The sequence below is a fragment of the Ostrinia nubilalis genome, chromosome 20 (assembly GCF_963855985.1).
Source record: "Ostrinia nubilalis chromosome 20, ilOstNubi1.1, whole genome shotgun sequence".
NCBI classification, from domain to species: Eukaryota; Metazoa; Arthropoda; class Insecta; order Lepidoptera; family Crambidae; genus Ostrinia; species Ostrinia nubilalis.
The window spans coordinates 2,979,322-3,000,161 of record NC_087107.1 but is presented as its reverse complement, the minus strand read 5'-3'; the positions used below and the strand labels follow the sequence as shown (position 1 = coordinate 3,000,161).

The 20,840-nt window shown below is 47.3% G+C and overlaps 1 protein-coding gene across 1 annotated transcript; it reads right to left on the bottom strand.

Annotated features, from left to right (window-relative positions):
- Window positions 1–2,279: 2,279 nt before the first annotated feature.
- LOC135081853 (protein unc-79 homolog) lies at window positions 2,280–20,840 on the bottom strand. The gene is made up of 19 exons (XM_063976635.1): window positions 20,816–20,840; window positions 19,795–19,929; window positions 17,615–17,753; window positions 16,663–16,817; window positions 15,664–15,791; window positions 14,837–15,049; window positions 14,255–14,370; window positions 12,629–12,722; window positions 11,588–11,816; window positions 10,475–10,650; window positions 10,318–10,413; window positions 9,945–10,004; window positions 8,804–8,988; window positions 6,793–6,937; window positions 6,265–6,268; window positions 5,066–5,169; window positions 3,945–4,169; window positions 3,331–3,453; window positions 2,280–2,628 (listed from the first exon to the last, which is right to left on the bottom strand). Exons 1-19 carry the CDS (start codon window positions 20,838–20,840, stop codon window positions 2,416–2,418), a joined length of 2,565 nt encoding a protein of 854 aa, XP_063832705.1. The 3' UTR covers window positions 2,280–2,415.

The window sequence follows — 20,840 nt, the reverse complement described above, 5'->3', positions numbered from 1 at the left end:
AGGCCGACTATGGATTTGGGAACCACGATTTTGCCAATGTCACGTGTGCAGTTTTGACATCACAAATAGGTGTGGGAGGAGGCAGGATGTAGTTGGAAAGACTTAAGAAAGAGAAAAAAATCAAAGTGAAGCCACATTCTAGAAAAGTGTGGAATCGTAAAAAATTACATGACAAATGTCATTTCAGTGACACGTTCAAAACAAAACTGATAAATGATGGTTCATAGACAAAACATTTATAACTTCTCCAGAAAAAACTATATATGTATTTCAGCGAAAAGACTCGATCCCCTGTCATCTACCCTTGGATATGGAATATGGAATTGGAGAAGGAATATTTACATGCAAAATAAAATAAAACTCAAACGCGTCTTCAAAAAGATTTTATTCCAAAACTTTCATAAACCTAACATCAACAAATTTTGGTTTACAATCACATTTATTAATTACTGCATAGAATTAACAGCTTTCTAAATCGTTGTGTTACATAATTAGTTTTAATTCATTTTAAGAGAACTTTGGAGGACTTAAACATTTTCACTTGGCACAAATTGAGATCTTATTGTACCTGTTTCAATACATTCACTGCCTTAGTTATTTTAATTTTTAGCGTTGAGTCGCATCTCAAATTCAATCTCAGTTGGAAGAGCAGTCGCCAGGCAAGCGGAAGGTCGTGGGTTCAATTCCCGCCTTGCAGTTAGATTTTTTCAAGTTATTTATAATTTTCAAATTCACTGCCTTATTTATTAGCGTTGATTTTTAGGCTCTTATTATGAAACGAATGTATTTGAGAAATAATTGATTCTCCAAACAAACTTTCAACAGCGCTTACTATCTACGTAGGCCAGGAGTGCGGAAGTCGATCCTTAATTTCACTTTTTTTATGTTCTTTTAATATTTTTTTGCAGGTACACTGACTTTCCTCCGGGACAAACTTATACTGCAATACTCTCGCCAACATGTTTATATCAAGTAGAAAGTATGTGGCTGCAACTCTAACTGCGCCATCTTGGCTAACAATCGGTGCATTCTCCTATGCGCGCGCGCCGCCGGCCAGCTGGTGACGCCGCCGCTGCAGGCGACGGTGGTAGACGACGCTACCAGAGTATTCTAGTTCAATGGAGTCTTTTATATACCTAAGATGAGCGGTGCGATAAGTTTTTATCGCGTTATTTTATCGATTTTATGTGATAAACCCATACGTTTGTCGTCTTAAATCATTGATAAGATTTTATCATGACGCACATCTTAGCCCAGCTAGTATCACTGCGACCGATATCGAACTATTGTAATCGGCCCGCTGGTGACGCCGCCGCTGCAGGCGACGGTGGTAGAGGATGCTACGGAGCTGTAGGTTTTGTATTTGATCTGATAGTTAACAATGGCCTAAGATAAAGACCTACAAAAGCCCGTTGTCCTATGTGAATAAAAAAAAAGTTTCTTTGGCGTTACCTATGTAGCCGCGTCATGACATCTGTCACACGTCACGTGAAGTATTGGTCGCATTACCTCGCGTAGCGTCGCGTGGCTTTATGTCGCGTTCCGTCGCTCACCTAGGCCAATGGGTGAACATTATCTTCATGTTTATATCAAGTAGAAGGTATGCGGTTGCAACTCTAACTGCGCCATCTTGGCCAACAATCGGTGCAGTCTCCTATGCGCGCGCGCCGCCGGCCCGCTGCAAGCGACGGTGGTAGAGGATGCTACGGAGCTGTAAGTCCGCACCGCTTCTAAATTTGACCTGATAGTTGTCGCGTGTCATGACAACCGTCATATCTTCTTCTCGTGTCGACAACAAACCTACACAGTGTCAGCTCAAAACTCCGCCACAAGAGGGCGTTGTCAGTAGCCTTCATTAAATCTTCCTGCGTGCAGTTGTTTGGGCACGCAAGGCACGACATCATGTGCTTCTTCGACTAACTAAACTGCACCTGCACTCTTAAGTTTGAGCCATCCAAGAATCCACACCTGAACAGATTGTTTTTACTACGGCCGACCTGCGTCCGAAGTCTATTTAAAAAATTCCAAGTAAGCCAGGGGAGCTCATGTCCAGGTTGACTCACAGACTTAAACATGTAACGTGAAGTATTGGTAGCATTAAATAGCGGGTGACTCTCGTCGTCGTGTTTATATCAAGTAGAAGGTATGTAAGATCGGAATTAGTAACCCGGCATTGATGGCAGCGCCCTCCTGCGAATGACATTTCAGTGTTTTCCAAAATCGGAACCAGCGATCCGGTATTGACGATGGCACCAATGTCACGAGTGGAACGGTCAGTGTAGTTAATCTATAATAGTGGCCTACGTAGTCGCGTGTCATGACATCTGTCATATGTCACGTGAAGTATTGGTAGCATTACGTCGCGTGACACTCGCCGTCATAGTCACAAATCTTTATGTATCTTTATCTTCATATTTATATCAAGTAGAAGGTATGTGGCTGTAATTCTAACTGCGCCATCTTGGCTAACAATCGGTGCAGTCTCCTATGCGCGCGCGCCGCCGGCCCGCTGGTGACGCCGCCGCTGCAGGCGACGGTGGTAGAGGATGCAACAGAGCTGTAAGTCCGCACCGCTTCAGGTTTTACTTCGCGGCAAACGTCTAGACGCTGGGCGACGTGGCGTGGCATCTGGAATGTTAGAAAAACAACTTGATTAAGGTATTTTACATCACCAAATCACTTACGGATTACGATGTGCTTAAGATATTTGGTTCGAGAACCAGGGACAAATCCCAACTAATATTATAAATGCGAAAGTAACTCTGTCTGTCTGTCTGTCTGTCTGTCTGTCTGTCTGTCTGTCTGTCTGTCTGTCTGTCTGTTACGCTTTCCCGCTTAAACCTCGCAACCGATTTTGATGAAATTTGGCATAGAGATAGTTTGAGTCCCGGGAAAGAACATAGGATAGTTTTTATCCCGGTTTTTGAAACAGGGACGCGCGCGATAAAGTTTTTCTGTGACAGACAAAATTCCACGCGGGCGAAGCCGCGGGCGGAAAGCTAGTATATAATAGTTTTATGCCAGTTTTCCCAGAAATCGAGGCGAAATAAAATCATTCTGCGACAAACAGAAATCATACAAGCGAAGCGATGTAATCTGTAAATCTAACCCCAATTATTTATACTCGATCAAATAACATAAAAATTTAATAATTTGTGTTATTTTTTGACTTATAATTTTATTGTAATCGATGTGGTGACTAAACATGTAAGTGCTTTGGGTTTTCTGTAAGCTTATTATGTTGCTCATTAAATAAATAAATAAAAACAAATAAATAAAACACTGGTAATTTTGGATAGATAAATAAAATACTATTATTTATTGACTTACATTGAATAAAGGAGAGTGCAGTATAGGCGTCCACAGCGGTAGTAGTTTGTTCAAGACCGTCGAGTTGCACTCCAGTAGAGACTCCAAGATGCTCAGGAAATGTAGATTGACAGTTTCCGCGAGCTGCAAAAATAGACAATAAAAAATAGATATTAGCGCACTCGCATACTTAAATTATAAATTAGATTTCACATTTATGCGGGCAAGCTGTAGACCCTGGATACATAGGAGTTCTAGAGGTGGAAATTAGAGGTGGGAATAGTCTTGAACACAGGAGTTGCAGAAGTAAAAAAGAGGTAGATATAGTCTCGTAAACAAGAGTTCCAGAAGTGGGAACGAGAGGTGAGAATAGTCCCGTACACAGGAGTGGCAGAGATGGGAATAGTCCCGTACACAAGTTGCAGAGGTCAGAACGAGAGGTGCGAATAGTCCCGTACACAGGAGTTGCAGAAGCGGAAACGGGAGTTGGAAATAGTCCCGTACACAGGAGTTGAAAAGGTGGAAACGAGAAAATAGGAACAGTAACGTACACAGGACTTGCAGATGTAAGAATAGTCCCGTACCCACGAGTTTTAGAGCTGGGAACAAACGTGACAATATTTTCTTATACTCACCAGCTTGGACGTGACGGTGACCTGCAGAATACTTGGCACGAGCTTGCACCAGAACTCCAGTAAGATGCATACAGTAGTATTGTGCGGCTCGCTACTAGGAGTGCTGCTATTGGCCAACTCTTCAAGGTATAGCGTCCACAGTTGGCAGAGGATGAACGCGTGGAATAAAGCGTTCATGCGCTGCGCTGTCGGTTTGGATTGTTCCACGTATGATGCCATTATCGTCTGTAAACAATAGATTTGGAATCAGTAAACGTGGGACTTGGAAATGACGTCCTTCAGTTCGCTAGCGAGATTGCAATTGGCAAACTTTAAGTGGGTGAAGCTGTCAAAACTCCCATTTTAAAAATCAGGTCTGTAAAAGAAGTGTAAGACCGTTCGTTGTTGAAATCTCTGGGGGAGACCTGTCATTACCTCACTCTCAGCTCTTTTTGAAGTATTACTGCACCGCACAGCTAGGGACCTGTGCTAGGGTGCCCTCAGCCCACCTGTATGTGGTCAGTGATGTCACGAAACATTTTGTGACATGGGCTAGTGCGGAACTTGTGCACACCTGTATGTGATCGGTGATGTGTCACGAAGTATCTGACGATATGGGATGGTATACCAACAGGAAACTTCACGCGTAGCACAGCTCATGGGACCTGTGCTAGTGTGCAAGTGTCTTCAGCCCACCTGTATGAGATCAGTGATATCACGAAGTATTTTACGGCACGAGATGGTGCAGCGACAGAGATCCTTGCGCGTTGCACAGCTCATAATATCATCAGTGTTAATGTGCAAGTGTCCCAGCTCACCTGTATGTGGTCAGTATGTCACGAAGTATCTTACAGCACCCAAATTCAAATTTATTTATTTGCCAGAAACAGGTAACATAATGATGGTCAAATATACATCTTATAGCACGCAATACTGCAGCGGCACGGTACCTTGCGCGTTGCACAACTCACGGGCCCTGTGCATACCTGGATGTTGTCGGTGATGTGGCACGAGGCATACCCAGCGGAATAGGCTAGTTCAGAGGCCTATGTTCAGCAGTGGACATCCTGTGGCTGAAATGATGACGAATGCTAACACACACTCGCACAGCGGGACCTGTGCTAGGGTACAAGTGTCCCCACCTGGATGTGGTCGGTGATGTGGCACGACGCGTCCTGCGGGACGGGCTGGTGCAGCGGCAGCGAGCCCCGCGCGTTGCACAGCGCGCCCATCGCTAGCCACGACACTAGTCACGTCTCATAGTTCACGGGACCTGTGCTAGGGTACAAGTGTCCCCACCTGGATGTGGTCGGTGATGTGGCACGACGCGTCCTGCGGGACGGGCTGGTGCAGCGGCAGCGAGCCCCGCGCGTTGCACAGCGCGCCCATCAGTAGCCACGACACTAGTCACGTCTCATAGTTCACGGGACCTGTGCTAGGGTACAAGTGTCCCCACCTGGATGTGGTCGGTGATGTGGCACGACGCGTCCTGCGGGACGGGCTGGTGCAGCGGCAGCGAGCCCCGCGCGTTGCACAGCGCGCCCATCAGTAGCCACGACACTAGTCACGTCTCATAGTTCACGGGACCTGTGCTAGGGTACAAGTGTCCCCACCTGGATGTGGTCGGTGATGTGGCACGACGCGTCCTGCGGGACGGGCTGGTGCAGCGGCAGCGAGCCCCGCGCGTTGCACAGCGCGCCCATCAGTAGCCACGACACTAGTCACGTCTCATAGTTCACGGGACCTGTGCTAGGGTACAAGTGTCCCCACCTGGATGTGGTCGGTGATGTGGCACGACGCGTCCTGCGGGACGGGCTGGTGCAGCGGCAGCGAGCCCCGCGCGTTGCACAGCGCGCCCATCAGTAGCCACGACACTAGTCACGTCTCATAGTTCACGGGACCTGTGCTAGGGTACAAGTGTCCCCACCTGGATGTGGTCGGTGATGTGGCACGACGCGTCCTGCGGGACGGGCTGGTGCAGCGGCAGCGAGCCCCGCGCGTTGCACAGCGCGCCCATCAGTAGCCACGACACTAGTCACGTCTCATAGTTCACGGGACCTGTGCTAGGGTACAAGTGTCCCCACCTGGATGTGGTCGGTGATGTGGCACGACGCGTCCTGCGGGACGGGCTGGTGCAGCGGCAGCGAGCCCCGCGCGTTGCACAGCGCGCCCATCAGTAGCCACGACACTAGTCACGTCTCATAGTTCACGGGACCTGTGCTAGGGTACAAGTGTCCCCACCTGGATGTGGTCGGTGATGTGGCACGACGCGTCCTGCGGGACGGGCTGGTGCAGCGGCAGCGAGCCCCGCGCGTTGCACAGCGCGCCCATCAGTAGCCACGACACTAGTCACGTCTCATAGTTCACGGGACCTGTGCTAGGGTACAAGTGTCCCCACCTGGATGTGGTCGGTGATGTGGCACGACGCGTCCTGCGGGACGGGCTGGTGCAGCGGCAGCGAGCCCCGCGCGTTGCACAGCGCGCCCATCAGTAGCCACGACACTAGTCACGTCTCATAGTTCACGGGACCTGTGCTAGGGTACAAGTGTCCCCACCTGGATGTGGTCGGTGATGTGGCACGACGCGTCCTGCGGGACGGGCTGGTGCAGCGGCAGCGAGCCCCGCGCGTTGCACAGCGCGCCCATCAGTAGCCACGACACTAGTCACGTCTCATAGTTCACGGGACCTGTGCTAGGGTACAAGTGTCCCCACCTGGATGTGGTCGGTGATGTGGCACGACGCGTCCTGCGGGACGGGCTGGTGCAGCGGCAGCGAGCCCCGCGCGTTGCACAGCGCGCCCATCAGTAGCCACGACACTAGTCACGTCTCATAGTTCACGGGACCTGTGCTAGGGTACAAGTGTCCCCACCTGGATGTGGTCGGTGATGTGGCACGACGCGTCCTGCGGGACGGGCTGGTGCAGCGGCAGCGAGCCCCGCGCGTTGCACAGCGCGCCCATCACTAGCCACGACACTAGTCGCGCGCGTCCCACGCACTCGCATAGTTCGCGGGACCTGTGCAAGGGACGGGCAAGTTTAGATTACCTGTGCAACAGATGTGCATTTTTAGACTTAAATTGTACGTACAGCCACAGAATAATAATAAGTACTACATACAGAAGATTTACTCCGCGAAGGCATTTAAAAAAATGTATGCTCAATGTCCTTAACAATATGGTGTAATTTAGCTTGTCTCAAGAGTCAAGCACCATTTTATTGACAAACGTCAGTGATCGGTACTGCGCCGAAGCCATGGGGCTGACTTCGGTAAAATGATGTGTGACGTGAAGTGCCAAACTGCGGAAAATGGCGGAGGAAATACGTGATTAAGCATGAATTATCATGAATAATCCATTTTCTTTATTTTTTTCCATCATACACAAGAATACGCGTGCGTGAGTCAATGCTCGCTCGTATGTGAGGCCTTGTCGAATAGTAATCCTGTAGGGTGCCATCGTGCTTGTTTTGTTTCGATGTAAACTCGCGGAGATGAACAGGCCTGGTACAGCTAACTAAATCCTGTAGCATCTTATGTGAATGAAGTGCAGCAGTAGGCCTGGTTTCCACAAAGGCGGAGCGGAGCAGAGAAATGTTTTGAACAACCAATCAGATGTCATTCAGATTGAATGAAATTGACAGAATGAAATCTAATTGGATATTTCAAACATTCTACGACGACGATCCGACTGTACAAAAACCAAAGAAGAACGGTCATCTGTGACCCAGGCCCGACAGAAACGATACATACCTCAGTTTTTTTGTCATGTTTTAATTAGTTAAATTATATATTTTTTATATTCGAAATCTATGTATAACACCAAATTATTACCCTTTGTTTTTGTTCAGGCGTCATACAAAAACTAATACTAAATGCCTATTTATCACCAAAATTGGTAAATGTATGTACCTAAATAGCTGCTATGGAACGTATCAAGGTGACCTGGAGATACAGCCGGATTATACAGGGTGGAAACGAGAAGTTACAAAATCCAAAAATTCAATGTTACCAGTTTCCATAATCGGTAACCTATTATTGGTACCATTTGAAAGAGCTCGTGAAGCACTTTCAGAATCAGTAAATAGTTTTTCGATATCTTGTATAGTTTAGAAATAATCGAGTGAGATCACTTATCGTTCCATATGTATAACCACCCTGTATAATCCGGCTGTATCTCCAGGTCACCTAGATACATTCCATAGCAGCTGTAATATACATTTAGGTACATACATTTACCAATTTTGGTGATAAATAGGCATTTTGAATTAGTTTTTGTATAACGCCTGAACAAAAACAAAGGGTAATAATTTGGTGTTATACATAGATTTAGAATATAAAAAATATATAATTTAACTAATTAAGACGTGACAAAAAAACTGAGGTATGTCTCGTTTCTGTCGGGTCTGGGTTTTTTTTGTATGGGGCGTGACCGTTCTTCTTTCAGGTTGTCGATCTATAGTTCCAAAATACTGAACTGTCCTATGCATGACATTGACAGTGGGGCGCCACCGTCAATACCGGATCGCTGGTTCCGATTTTTGCCATGTTGGAAACCATATAGTTGAACGATGGTAGCGCCCCCCTGTCATTGAGTTTGGTGGGACAGTTCAGCGTGGGTCATCTATATTAATGAAACAAGCTGTCAAATGGAGATAAGATGACATAAAAATATTAAAAATACCCTGCAAAGACATGAAATCCAATTATATGCATAGTTAAGAGCCCTAATTTCAAAGGTGAACAACAAAAAAGGCTACAAATTCTTGAGGAATCTATACAACCGTAACCGTAATTAATGTAATATTGGCATAGCTAGACGTCTTTTAGAGTTCAGTAACAATAGATCAAATACAAGATTCCGAACGATTTAAACGTCGACTCACCCGGGAATCGAAGCGGTGAGCCACGGCATGTGCCTATGAGCCGGCCGGTCTTGCCTCCCTCTCCCGTGTTCCAAAGCCAACTCCATGGCCACATACTGCGCGATGCCACCTTTGACGATGGAGCCCAAGGTGTCTTCGTTTAAGCAGATCAGGTTGCGGTTGACGATTGATTTCGAGACTGAACCCTGTTGGAAACATCGGATTTATTAATGTGAACTTTAAATTTTGTTAATTTAAAGTCGAGATTAGAACGTCATATCTCGTAGCGTTGGTGTTTATGACGTGACATGAAGACGGACAAAGACAAGTGTATGTAGTAGCGTGGCTAACAGAGTTAACTTAGACCGATTCTACTCTTTTAGGGAATTTTGTAAGAGGCAACTAAGAGAGAAATATTCTTCTTCGTCTTTTCGTGTCGACAACAAACCTACACAGTGTCAGTCCAAAACTCCGCCACAAGAGTGGCGTTGTCAGCAGCACTCATCAAATCAGAGAGAAATATGATAACGCAAGAAATAAAACATTTTCACATTTCACAACATTAGACCTCCCCAACAGGGGAGTGTAGCCGAAATCCTCCATTTATCTTCGGTGAATTAGATGTCATTCTGCTATAGTTGAGACTAAATTACCTGTAAGACAAACCTGATAGTGGGGGACGTTCATCCTTTACGCTCAAAGAGACGGTTTTCATGTTATGTGAATCCTCTGGGACGATGATATGCAGATAGAGGACAGTAACAGTGTGGTATCAGATAGACAGGGGACAGTGACAGCCAGACAGGGGACAGTGACAGGCAGGGGACAGCGACAGCCAGGCAGGGGACAGCGACAGCCAGGCAGGGGACAGCGACAGCCAGGCAGGGGACAGCGACAGCCAGGCAGGGGACAGTGACAGCCATACAGGGGACAGTGACAGATAGACAGGGGACAGTGACAGATAGACAGGGGACAGTGACAGTCAGACAGGGAACAATTAAAGACAGATAGGGGACAGTAAAAGACGGACAGGGGACAGTAACAAACAGAAAGGGGACAGTAAAAGACAGATAGAGGACAGTAAAAGACAAATAGGGGACAGTAAACGACAGAATGGAGTCAGTAAAAGACAGATAGAGGATAGTCAAAGGCAGAAGGGGACCTTGATCTTGTTGAGCAGGTGCGGGTCCTGCAGCAGCTCCAGCATGTCGGCGAGGGACAGTGATAGCCAGGCAAGGGACAGCAACAGCCAGAAAGGGGACAGTAACAAACAGAAAGGGGACAGTACAAGACAGAAAGGGGACAGTAAAAGACAAATAGGGGGACAGTAAAAGACGGATAGGGGACAGTAAACGACAGAATGGAGTCAGTAAAAGACAGATAGAGGACAGTCAAAGGCAGATAGAGGACAGTCAAAGGCAGATAGAGGACAGTCAAAGGCAGATAGAGGACAGTAAAAGACAGAAAGGGGACAGTAAAAGACAGATAGAGGACAGTCAAAGGCAGATAGAGGACAGTAAAAGCCAGAAGGGGACCTTGATCTTGTTGAGCAGGTGCGGGTCCTGCAGCAGCTCGAGCATGTCGGCGAGGTGCGGCCGCATGCAGTCCACGGCGCCGCCGCCGAGCTCGCGCTAGACAGGGGACAGTGACAGGCAGGGGACAGCGACAGCCAGGCAGGGGACAGCGAGCGACCTTGATCTTGTTGAGCAGGTGCGGGTCCTGCAGCAGCTCCAGCATGTCGGCGAGGTGCGGCCGCATGCAGTCCACGGCGCCGCCGCCGAGCTCGCGCGCCTCGGCCCCACTGGGGCCCGCCGTTAATAGATCGCCTGTGTTTAACTGAGGAGGTAGAAGGAGGGTGCAGCCGTGTCCTGTAGGAAAAAGTACAGTTCAGACTAATGCTATTGTATAACGTTCCGTAGGCCGGCAATACACGGACCGCTTGAAGCAGTCAGGGTCGACAGCTTCAAGCTGCGACTGCACAGTGAACTGCAGAGTTCTATGGACACACATACACGAACCGCTCGAGCAGTTGCAACTGATTCGGGCGGTCGACAGCACGGTGAATTTTCATCGTGCGGTCAAGCAGTCGCCAGCCATACACTGACTGCTCGAGCTGTCAACAGCTCTCGCGCAGTTACCTCCACCCACTTCGTTCCACGGCGCGCGCGATTGTGATTTGTTGAACAGTTAATACCAACTGCTCGAACAGTTATCACTGGCAGCTTCAAGCTGTTGACTCTTGACTGTAAGAGCGGTCCGTGTGTGTTGATCACTGACTAACTGCTCGAGCTGTCCATGTATGGCGGGCCTTAGGGTGGATTCGACCAAACAAGAGTAAATATTAATCTCATAATAAATCGTCAGTTATTCAACATTTTGACATATTTCCCATACTGAAACTGTCAATGTGCCAGTTATACCAGGAGTTGTTCTCGGATAAAAGTTTGGTTGTTGTTCAATGCGGACGCGCGACAGAATCGCTACTGCATCGCTACAAAAACTCGCCGTAGGCGAGGGGCCCTATAGAGACATTATAAGCTCATAAAATATACAAACGATGCCGTCAGTTTAAAAGATGAGTCGTAAATTACAGCTTTTGAATTTTTTAAAAATCTTTTAAAAATATTTTTAATCGTTTTCTGACACTAGCTAGGACCTAAATAAGATCCTAATCTTATTTTTCTTTAGGTCAATGTGTTTCACTTTAAAAAGTTTTATAACACTAAGTAATATAAAAAATTAACAATACAGGAAGAACAAATTAATTACAAAATCAAAATAATCAATCCACTACAGTCCACTTACCTTGCAGCACGTACTGTATCAATATAAACAGGTTATCATCAGGCACAGTGGTTTTAGTCCTCAACGCCTGAACCAGTTCATAGACAAGCACTCTACACACGAGCAGCTTGTCTCTGTCGCGGCTGAAGGCGCGCACGCAGACCACAGACAATTCCGAGATGACGGAAAGCTTGACCACGAAGTTTTGGATGCCGTAGCTGATTATCTTTGATATTGGCTCGAGGATGCTCTGTTGGGAAAAGTGAAGATGTTATAGTTAATGCATAATCGAACAGTTATTATTTTGGGCACATTAATCGCTATAAGATTAAGTTCGATTTTTTTCCAGCGATTCTTCGAAGTCAGTAGATTGTTATTACGAAGCTAAAAGCACCTCAAATACACATAGAACATGGCAATTACGAATTGCAAAAGCCATAGCAGAATAGTCATCTAGTTATTAATAAAAAAATAACCTACAATAATAGCTGGCAATTTCTTATATTTGTTTAGCGTCTGTTTACGAAGTACAGCGACGGCATCAGAGTACTATATTTTTTGTTGCAAAGTAGCACATAATCTAACCACATAATAAGACACAGCATGGCATTTCTTGATTTGCCGTCACTGTACATTAGTGTATATGTTACGGTTGATATCATATATTAATATAATTTGGCATAATGAGTTTGGAATGATTCTTGCATAATATTACTTTTCCATGATGCTTATAACATAATGTTTTGATTTAAAGTGAAAAATAGGTTAAGGTGCGGCGGGGGTGGCCCTTGGGCTGCCCCTAAGCCGCCTATTTAGTTTTATAGACACATAAATGACCTCATATTAATCACATTTACCAAATCATGCGGTAATTATTCATAATAACCGGCGATTATTCATAATTTTCACATTTATCACTTTGACCGTAACATATATACATACCTTGTGCATTGTGCAAATTTTACCGTAATTGGTTGGGTTTTTGTTAGTTGTCAAGTTGTAGATCCTGGCTACACAGGAGTGGCAGCGGTGGGAACGAGTGGTGGGAATAGTCCCGAATACCTTGTGCATAGCTGCGGCGGGTAGCTTAAGGATAGCGATGGCGCAACGCAGTAGCGGCAGCACGTCATCTAATTGCTGTAACTGCAGCGCGGTGCTGCGCAGGAGCACATCTAGTTGTCACACCTTTTGCTCTACTTCTTCTTGATGACGTAGCTTAATGTCCTGTCGTCTAGAGGTACTTGAGGTAGTGTTTGTGTATAGCTGCGACCGGTAGCTTAAGAATGGCGATGGCACAGAACAGTAACTACAGCGCGGTGCTGCGCAGAAGCGCGTCTAGTTGTCACACCTTTTGCTCTACTTCTTCTTGATGACGTAGCTTAATGTGCTGTCATCTAGGAATATTTGAGCGAAGTGTGACACTACTACCGAGAGAAGTGTACCTTGTGCAAGGCTGCGGCGGCGCAGAAGCGCGTCTAGTTGTCACACCGTTTGCTCTAGTTCTTCCTGATAACATAGCTTAATGTGCTGACGTCTAAGGGTATTTGAGCGGAGTGTACCTTGTGCATAGCAGCGGCAGGCAGCTTAAGGATGGCGATGGCACACCGCAGTAGCGGCAGCACGTCATCCAGCTGCTGTAACTGCAGCGCAGTGCTGCGTAGAAGCGCGTCCAATTGTTGCAGTAAAGGTGCGCACGCGCTGGGCGGCCCTAGCGCTTCGGGCGCGAGGCATCTTTTGCTCTACTTCTTCTTGATGACATAGCTTAATATTATCTTGTCGTATCGACAACAAACCTACACAGTGTCAGCCCAAAACTCCGCCACAAGAGGGCGTTGTCAGTAGCCATAATTAAATCTTCCTGCGTGTAGTTGTTTAGGCACGCAGGGCACGACATCATGTGCTTCGTCAACTGGGGAACAAAACCTCACTTGCACTACAAGTTTGCTCCAAGCGGAATGTGCTGTCGTCTAGGGGTACTTGGACGAAGTGTGCCGCTTAGTAGCAGCTTAGTAGTACTACCGAGGGATATAAGTACCTTGTGCATAGCTGCGGCGGGTAGCTTAAGAATGGCGATGGCGCAACGCAGTAGCGGCAGCACGTCATCTAATTGCTGTAACTGCAGCGCGGTGCTGCGCAGAAGCATGTCTAGTTGTCACACCTTTTGCTCTAGTTCTTCCTGATAACGTAGCTTAAATTGATGTCGTCTAGGGGTAATTGAGCGGAGTGTCTTTTGCTCTACTTCTTCTTGATGACATAGCTTAATCTTATCATGTCGTGTCGACAACAAACCTACACAGTGTCAGCCCAAAACTCCGCCACAAGAGGGTGTTGTCAGTAGCCTTCATTAAAGCGTGCAGTTGTTTGGGCACGCAGGGCACGACATCATGTGCTTCGTCGACTGGGGAAGTCTAGGGTTACTTGAGGGGTGTGACACTACTACGGAAGGGTATGTACCTTGTGCATGGCAGCAGCGGGTAGCTTAAGAATAGCGATGGCACAACGCAGCAGCGGCAGCACGTCATCCAGCTGCTGTAACTGCAACGCGGTGCTGCGTAAAAGCGCGTCGAGTTGCTGCAGTAAAGGTGCGCACGCGCTGGGCGGCCCTAGCGCTTCGGGCGCGAGACATCTTTTGCTCTACTTCTTCTTGATGACATAGCTTAATCTTATCTTGTCGTGTCGACAACAAACCTACACAGTGTCAGCCCAAAACTCCGCCACGAGAGGGCGTTGTCAGTAGCCTTCATTAAATCTTCCTGCGTGCTGTTGTTTGGGCACGCAGGGCACGACATCATGTGCTTCGTCGACTGGGGAAGTCTAGGGGTAATTGAGGGGTGTGACACTACTATAGAGGAGTGTACCTTGTGCATGGCAGCGGCGGGTAGCTTAAGGATAGCGATGGCACAACGCAGTAACGGCAGCACGTCATCTAATTGCTGTAACTGCAGCGCGGTGCTGCGTAAAAGCGCGTCGAGTTGCTGCAGTAAAGGTGCGCACGCGCTGGGAGGAACTAGCGCTTCGGGCGCGAGACATCTTTTGCTTTACTTCTTCTTGATGACGTAGCTTAATGTCCTTTCGTCTAAGGGTACTTGAGCGGAGTGTGACACTACTAATGAAGGGACGGGACTATTTCCACCTCTCGTTCCCACCACTGCAACTCCTGTGTAGCCAGGATCTACAGCTTGACCGCCATAAAAAACCCAACCAATGAAGATCAAGTTTGTCCCGGGGGAAAGTTAAACTGTCATTTTACTACTAAAGGGAGTAGTGTACCTTGTGCATAGCAGCGGCGGGCAGCTTAAGAATGGCGATGGCACAACGCAGCAGTGGCAGCACGTCATCCAGCTGCTGTAACTGCAGCGCGGTGCTTCGCAGAAGCGCGTCGAGTTGCTGCAGTAAAGGTGCGCACGCGCTGGGCGGCCCTAGCGCTTCGGGCGCGAGACATTCGAGGTACATCGCTATGTTGCCTGCTATTATTGTTATTTGCTGAGGACAAGCATGTAAAAATAAACATTCATTTCTAATTTTGAAAGAAAGAAAGAAACATTTATTGCCATGGACATCACAGAAGACAAAAGATGTAAATAATAGAAAAAAGTAAATAAGACATAGGTGACATAAAACATACAATGAAAGTGAAAGTAAAACTGAGCAGTGCCACCCTGTCGCACAGCGATGTCCATCGCAATGGGACCCCACTCAGCATATGCATGGCAATTTTCATACTCAATCATGGTGTAGTTTTTCAAGTAGTCTATTATCTAACAAAAATCAAGAAATTAACGACACCGCTTTTCGGTAGGCGAACAAAGGTCTGACTAAGAAGGTACAGTTCGTAAAATGCGCACTTTTCTATACAAATGTAAAGGCTGAAGAGTTTATTTGAATGATCTTAATCTGGAAAAGTGCGCATTTTGCGAAGTGCTCATTTTGGCAAGTGCACATTCTGCGTGTGACCAGACGAACAAGTGACATCATTTACAGTTGGTTATTTCTATACAAAAAATATTGGAAAATCTCTTTGTGAGGCTCATCAGGAAGATGATCATCTCATGATGACTTTTCAGTACTTTAAAAAGTATTATTCGATCTACGCTTACGTCAATAGGCAGGGTCTTCTTGGAGTTCAGATGTTCGACCACGAGCTGTAAAGGCCCGCACGGGTACAACTCGTTGAAGTCCACGAACGCTTGCGCGATGCTCTTGAAGAACATCAGGCGTTGTTTTTCTGGAACAATACAAAGTCAATGGGTGCCGTCTGGGACTAAATCGGTTAAGTAAATCGCTACGTAATATTCACGGAGCCAGGATTTTTCATACGTAGTCATAATTTTATTACACACAAAATAAAAGAATTGCAGTACAAAAGGCGAACTTAATGCCTTAAGGCATTCTCTGTCAGTTCAAATACAAACATATATCTTACTTGCTGATCTCGGAATATCCGCCTATGAGTCATTTTAGAAGCTATTCTGTGTTTTCACCAGAGCACCTGGTAACATAGTAACCACATTATTTGGAACCCTATTCCCTTATGTTAAGGTCCAAAGTCAATCAAGTGGCAGTGGGCGGGGCACATAGCTCGTAGAGCTGACGGCCGCTGGGGCAAGAAAGTTCTTGAGTGGCGACCACGAGCCGGAAGACGTAGCGTGGGCAGGCCTCCCACTAGGTGGACCGACGATCTGGTGAAGGTCACCGAAGGTCGCGAAGGACCGGTCTTTGTGGAAATCCTTGGGGGAGGTCTTTGTCCAGCAGTGGACTTCTTTCGGCTGAAACGAACGAAGGTCCAAAACTCAATGGTAATTTTGAACTCTCTTATCCAAATAAAGTGAATAAACCACGGATACTCTCGGCGCACTTAAGGGACTCTTATCTAGGTATAAATAAGACGTCAATATGTAGGTGACAATTTAATTCTTGACACAGGTTGTCAATGGTTCACAATGGTGTCAAAATCCTCCAGGTATATAAAGCCGGGGAAAAAAATCTGGACACCGCGGTACAGCTTTACGCGTCTCAAAATACAGTGACATCTATTGGGCACTAACACAAACATGTTTCATGGAAGGTTCATACATAAAGCTTATTCTAGTACTTACCAGGGGTCCTCTGAAGGAAGATCTGCAGGAAGACGTTATTAGGCGCCAGCTGATGAAGCACACAGCGCAAGAACTGGTGTGCAACGAATACCGCGCTGCCCGGGAGACGCGTGTTCGTCTCGGCCTGCCACGAGTAGTTGCCTAGCTGGACCACCCTGTGGGTGAAGAATTAAGGTTCAGATTGGAATGAGCGATTCAGAATCAGGAGAGTTCAGAATGAGGGATGGGCTACGTAGTTGCCTAGCTGCACCACCCTGTGGGTGAAGAGATATGGTTCATTTTTGCACAAATGATTTGTTACGTGTGACCGATAGAACAGAACGCTTTCATTTTTAAGTCCTGCATATTATGCTTATGCACAGTTTAAGCCAACCTATGAACAGCTATGCGTGTGCAGGTTGCACGCCAAATTGTCAAATTGAACACACAACAGAAATGAACATACTACCCTATGAACAGAACAGACGCTGCCTACTGTTACTACATGCACCAAAGGTAGACTGGCAGAGAAAGATAATATCTGTAATTCTATAATTTCTTTGCAACTAAGGCACAATAAAAATATTATGTGCAAACTTACATTGCCTTAAATTTAACCATACCTATAACTAGAACCGGTGTATTTTTGTATAGAGTTTCACAGACTTAACTTTTGTTATAGTTAATGTAAGATGGTGCTAACCTGGGTAAGTTTTGAAATAAATAAAGAACAAACCTGCTGACAGCATGTAACAACGCGGGCAGAACAGCAGCGGCGGCGGCGGGTTCTCTATGCACGAATGTAGCGAGCGCTATCACGCAGTGACCCAGTTCTTGTGCTGTGCTATAACTACACTGTGCTTTTCGTCCTGTGCTGATACACTACACTGTGCTCGTCCTGTGCAATGCATCTGTTACACAACACCGTGCATATGAGCGTAAATTACATTACATTCCAGCTATTGCACTGTACCTGCTGACAGCGTGTAACAGCGCGGGCAGAACAGCAGCGGCGGCGGCGGGTTCTCTATGCACGAATGTAGCGAGCGCTATCACGCACAGGCCCAGCTCTTCGTCGCTGTACTGTTCCACTGCTATGCCGCATTCAGCACCTGGAAATTAGAAGTTTATAAGATTTTAAACTTTCGCGTTCAATTTCAACTACAATAGTAAGTCTTAACGCGACGTTTATTAATCCTTCAAGGCCCGCGAATCTAGACACAATAGATAATCAATTGTTATGACATTAATGAATGCCGTCTGGGACTCAAGCGGTTAATGAGTTACATTATGTACTCACGGTATTATGTATGTATTAATAAACGTCACGTTAAGACCCGTGTCTTACTATTGTATTAGAAGTTTATTAAACCTGTATTTTCAAGAACTCAACTTGAATTCTGATTATGCATTCCCAGTTTAGTTAAGACGATGACGAAACTTGAAGGAGGCTTTTGTCCAGTAGGACAAAGGTATGGGAGCCACAAGGAAAGTTTTAAGTGCGCGCCGCTCCCATACTTCTGGCACTGACTGTGTGCGAGATCTATTGACCTGATACATGTGTGTATCCTTTCCATTCCGCTGTGAACAGTTTCGGAGACATAATTTCTCTCTGTCTCACGCCTCGCTGCAGAGGTATCGCCGTCATGATTTGCTCTTGTACTCGGACCGACATAGTGGTGTTTTTGTAGCCCAACGGATTATCAAGCTGTAGTGGCAATGGGCAGGGCACATAGTACGCAGGACTGGTGGAGGCCACGTACTGGAAAACGCAGCGTGGGACGTCCACCCACAAGGTGGACTGACGACCTGATAAAGGTAGCGGGAAGGTGCTGGAATCAGGCCGATACCAACCGTCATCGTCATCATTATCATCTTAGCCATATATGACGTCCACTGCAGAACATAGGCCTCCCCCAATGCTTTCCATGTTGCCTGGTTGGTAGCGGCCTGCGTCCAGCGCCTTTCTGCTACTTTTATGATGTCTTCGGTCCCACAAGGTAGACCGACGATCAACCGTGCGATGTGGAAATCATTGTGGGAGGTCTATGTTCAGCAGTGGACGTCCTGTGGCTGAAATGATGTTGATGGTGACATGTGCTGGGTCCGCTCCGTGCAGTGTGTACTCACAGCGGTAGCACAGCGCGGTCTCTGTACTCACAGCGGTAGCACAGCGCGGTCTCTGTACTCACAGCGGTAGCACAGCGCGGTCTCTGTACTCACAGCGGTAGCACAGCGCGGTCTCTGTACTCACAGCGGTAGCACAGCGCGGTCTCTGTACTCACAGCGGTAGCACAGCGCGGTCTCTGTACTCACAGCGGTAGCACAGCGCGGTCTCTGTACTCACAGCGGTAGCACAGCGCGGTCTCTGTACTCACAGCGGTAGCACAGCGCGGTCTCTGTACTCACAGCGGTAGCACAGCGCGGTCTCTGTACTCACAGCGGTAGCACAGCGCGGTCTCTGTACTCACAGCGGTAGCACAGCGCGGTCTCTGTACTCACAGCGGTAGCACAGCGCGGTCTCTGTACTCACAGCGGTAGCACAGCGCGGTCTCTGTACTCACAGCGGTAGCACAGCGCGGTCTCTGTACTCACAGCGGTAGCACAGCGCGGTCTCTGTACTCACAGCGGTAGCACAGCGCGGTCTCTGTACTCACAGCGGTAGCACAGCGCGGTCTCTGTACTCACAGCGGTAGCACAGCGCGGTCTCTGTACTCACAGCGGTAGCACAGCGCGGTCTCTGTACTCACAGCGGTAGCACAGCGCGGTCTCTGTACTCACAGCGGTAGCACAGCGCGGTCTCTGTACTCACAGCGGTAGCACAGCGCGGTCTCTGTACTCACAGCGGTAGCACAGCGCGGTCTCTGTACTCACAGCGGTAGCACAGCGCGGTCTCTGTACTCACAGCGGTAGCACAGCGCGGTCTCTGTACTCACAGCGGTAGCACAGCGCGGTCTCTGTACTCACAGCGGTAGCACAGCGCGGTCTCTGTACTCACAGCGGTAGCACAGCGCGGTCTCTGTACTCACAGCGGTAGCACAGCGCGGTCTCTGTACTCACAGCGGTAGCACAGCGCGGTCTCTGTACTCACAGCGGTAGCACAGCGCGGTCTCTGTACTCACAGCGGTAGCACAGCGCGGTCTCTGTACTCACAGCGGTAGCACAGCGCGGTCTCTGCGCGCGCGGCGGCGGCGTGTGCGGCGCGCGAGCCGTCGTCCCACCAGCCGCCCGAGCCGCCGGAGCCGCACGAGCCGCAGTCGCCCGCGTCGCCGCCTTCGCAGCCGCTATCTGTTAATAAACACCATGATATTAAGGCTTGAGTATTAGCAGGCCGGTTCATCTCCGCGAGTTTACATCGAAAACAAAACACGCACGATGGCCCACCTACAGGATACTATTCGACAAGTAGACCTAAGATGCGCGCCGTGATAGGCGGTTATCACGTCATTTTATCGATTTTGCCCATACAAATTGACGTCGATAAAAGTTATCACGGCGCGCATCTTAGGCCTAAAGGCCTCACATACGAACGAACATTGACTCACGCACGCGTATTCTTGTGTATGATGGAAGAAAACAAGAAAATGGTGTACTAAATAATGTGCAGTATTTAACTGCCTAAATAATAATAAAAACACAGAATATACTTTTTTAAGTTGCCTCAAGACACTGAGAGGTAAATAAGTAGTTAATATTATTCATGATAATTCATGCTAAATCATGTATTTCCTCCGCCATTTTCCGCAGTTTGGCACCTCACGTCACATCATTTTACCGAAGTCAGCCCTATAGCTTCGGCGCAGTGCCGATCACTGACGTTTATCAATAAAATAGTGCTTGACTCTTGAGACAGGCTAAATTACGCCATATTGTTAATGACATTGAGCATACATTTTTTTAAATACCTTCGCAAAGTAAAACTTCTGTACGTAGTACTTATTTTATTCTGTGGTATTAGTGCTTACAAATTGGCAATGCTGTCGAGCGAAGAGTACGAGAGGTGTTCAAAAAGTAATGAGAATGGGATATTTCTAGCCAACACAAAAATCTGAAAAAAATTGGGCAGGTAGCTTAATTCTTCATTATAAACTGGTTAATAATTCATTTAAGTTCACCATTGCGTTTAAGAATAACATTCATCTGAACGTGACGCGATGACTAAAGGTATACTGACCAGTGGACAGCGGACGTCTTGGCAT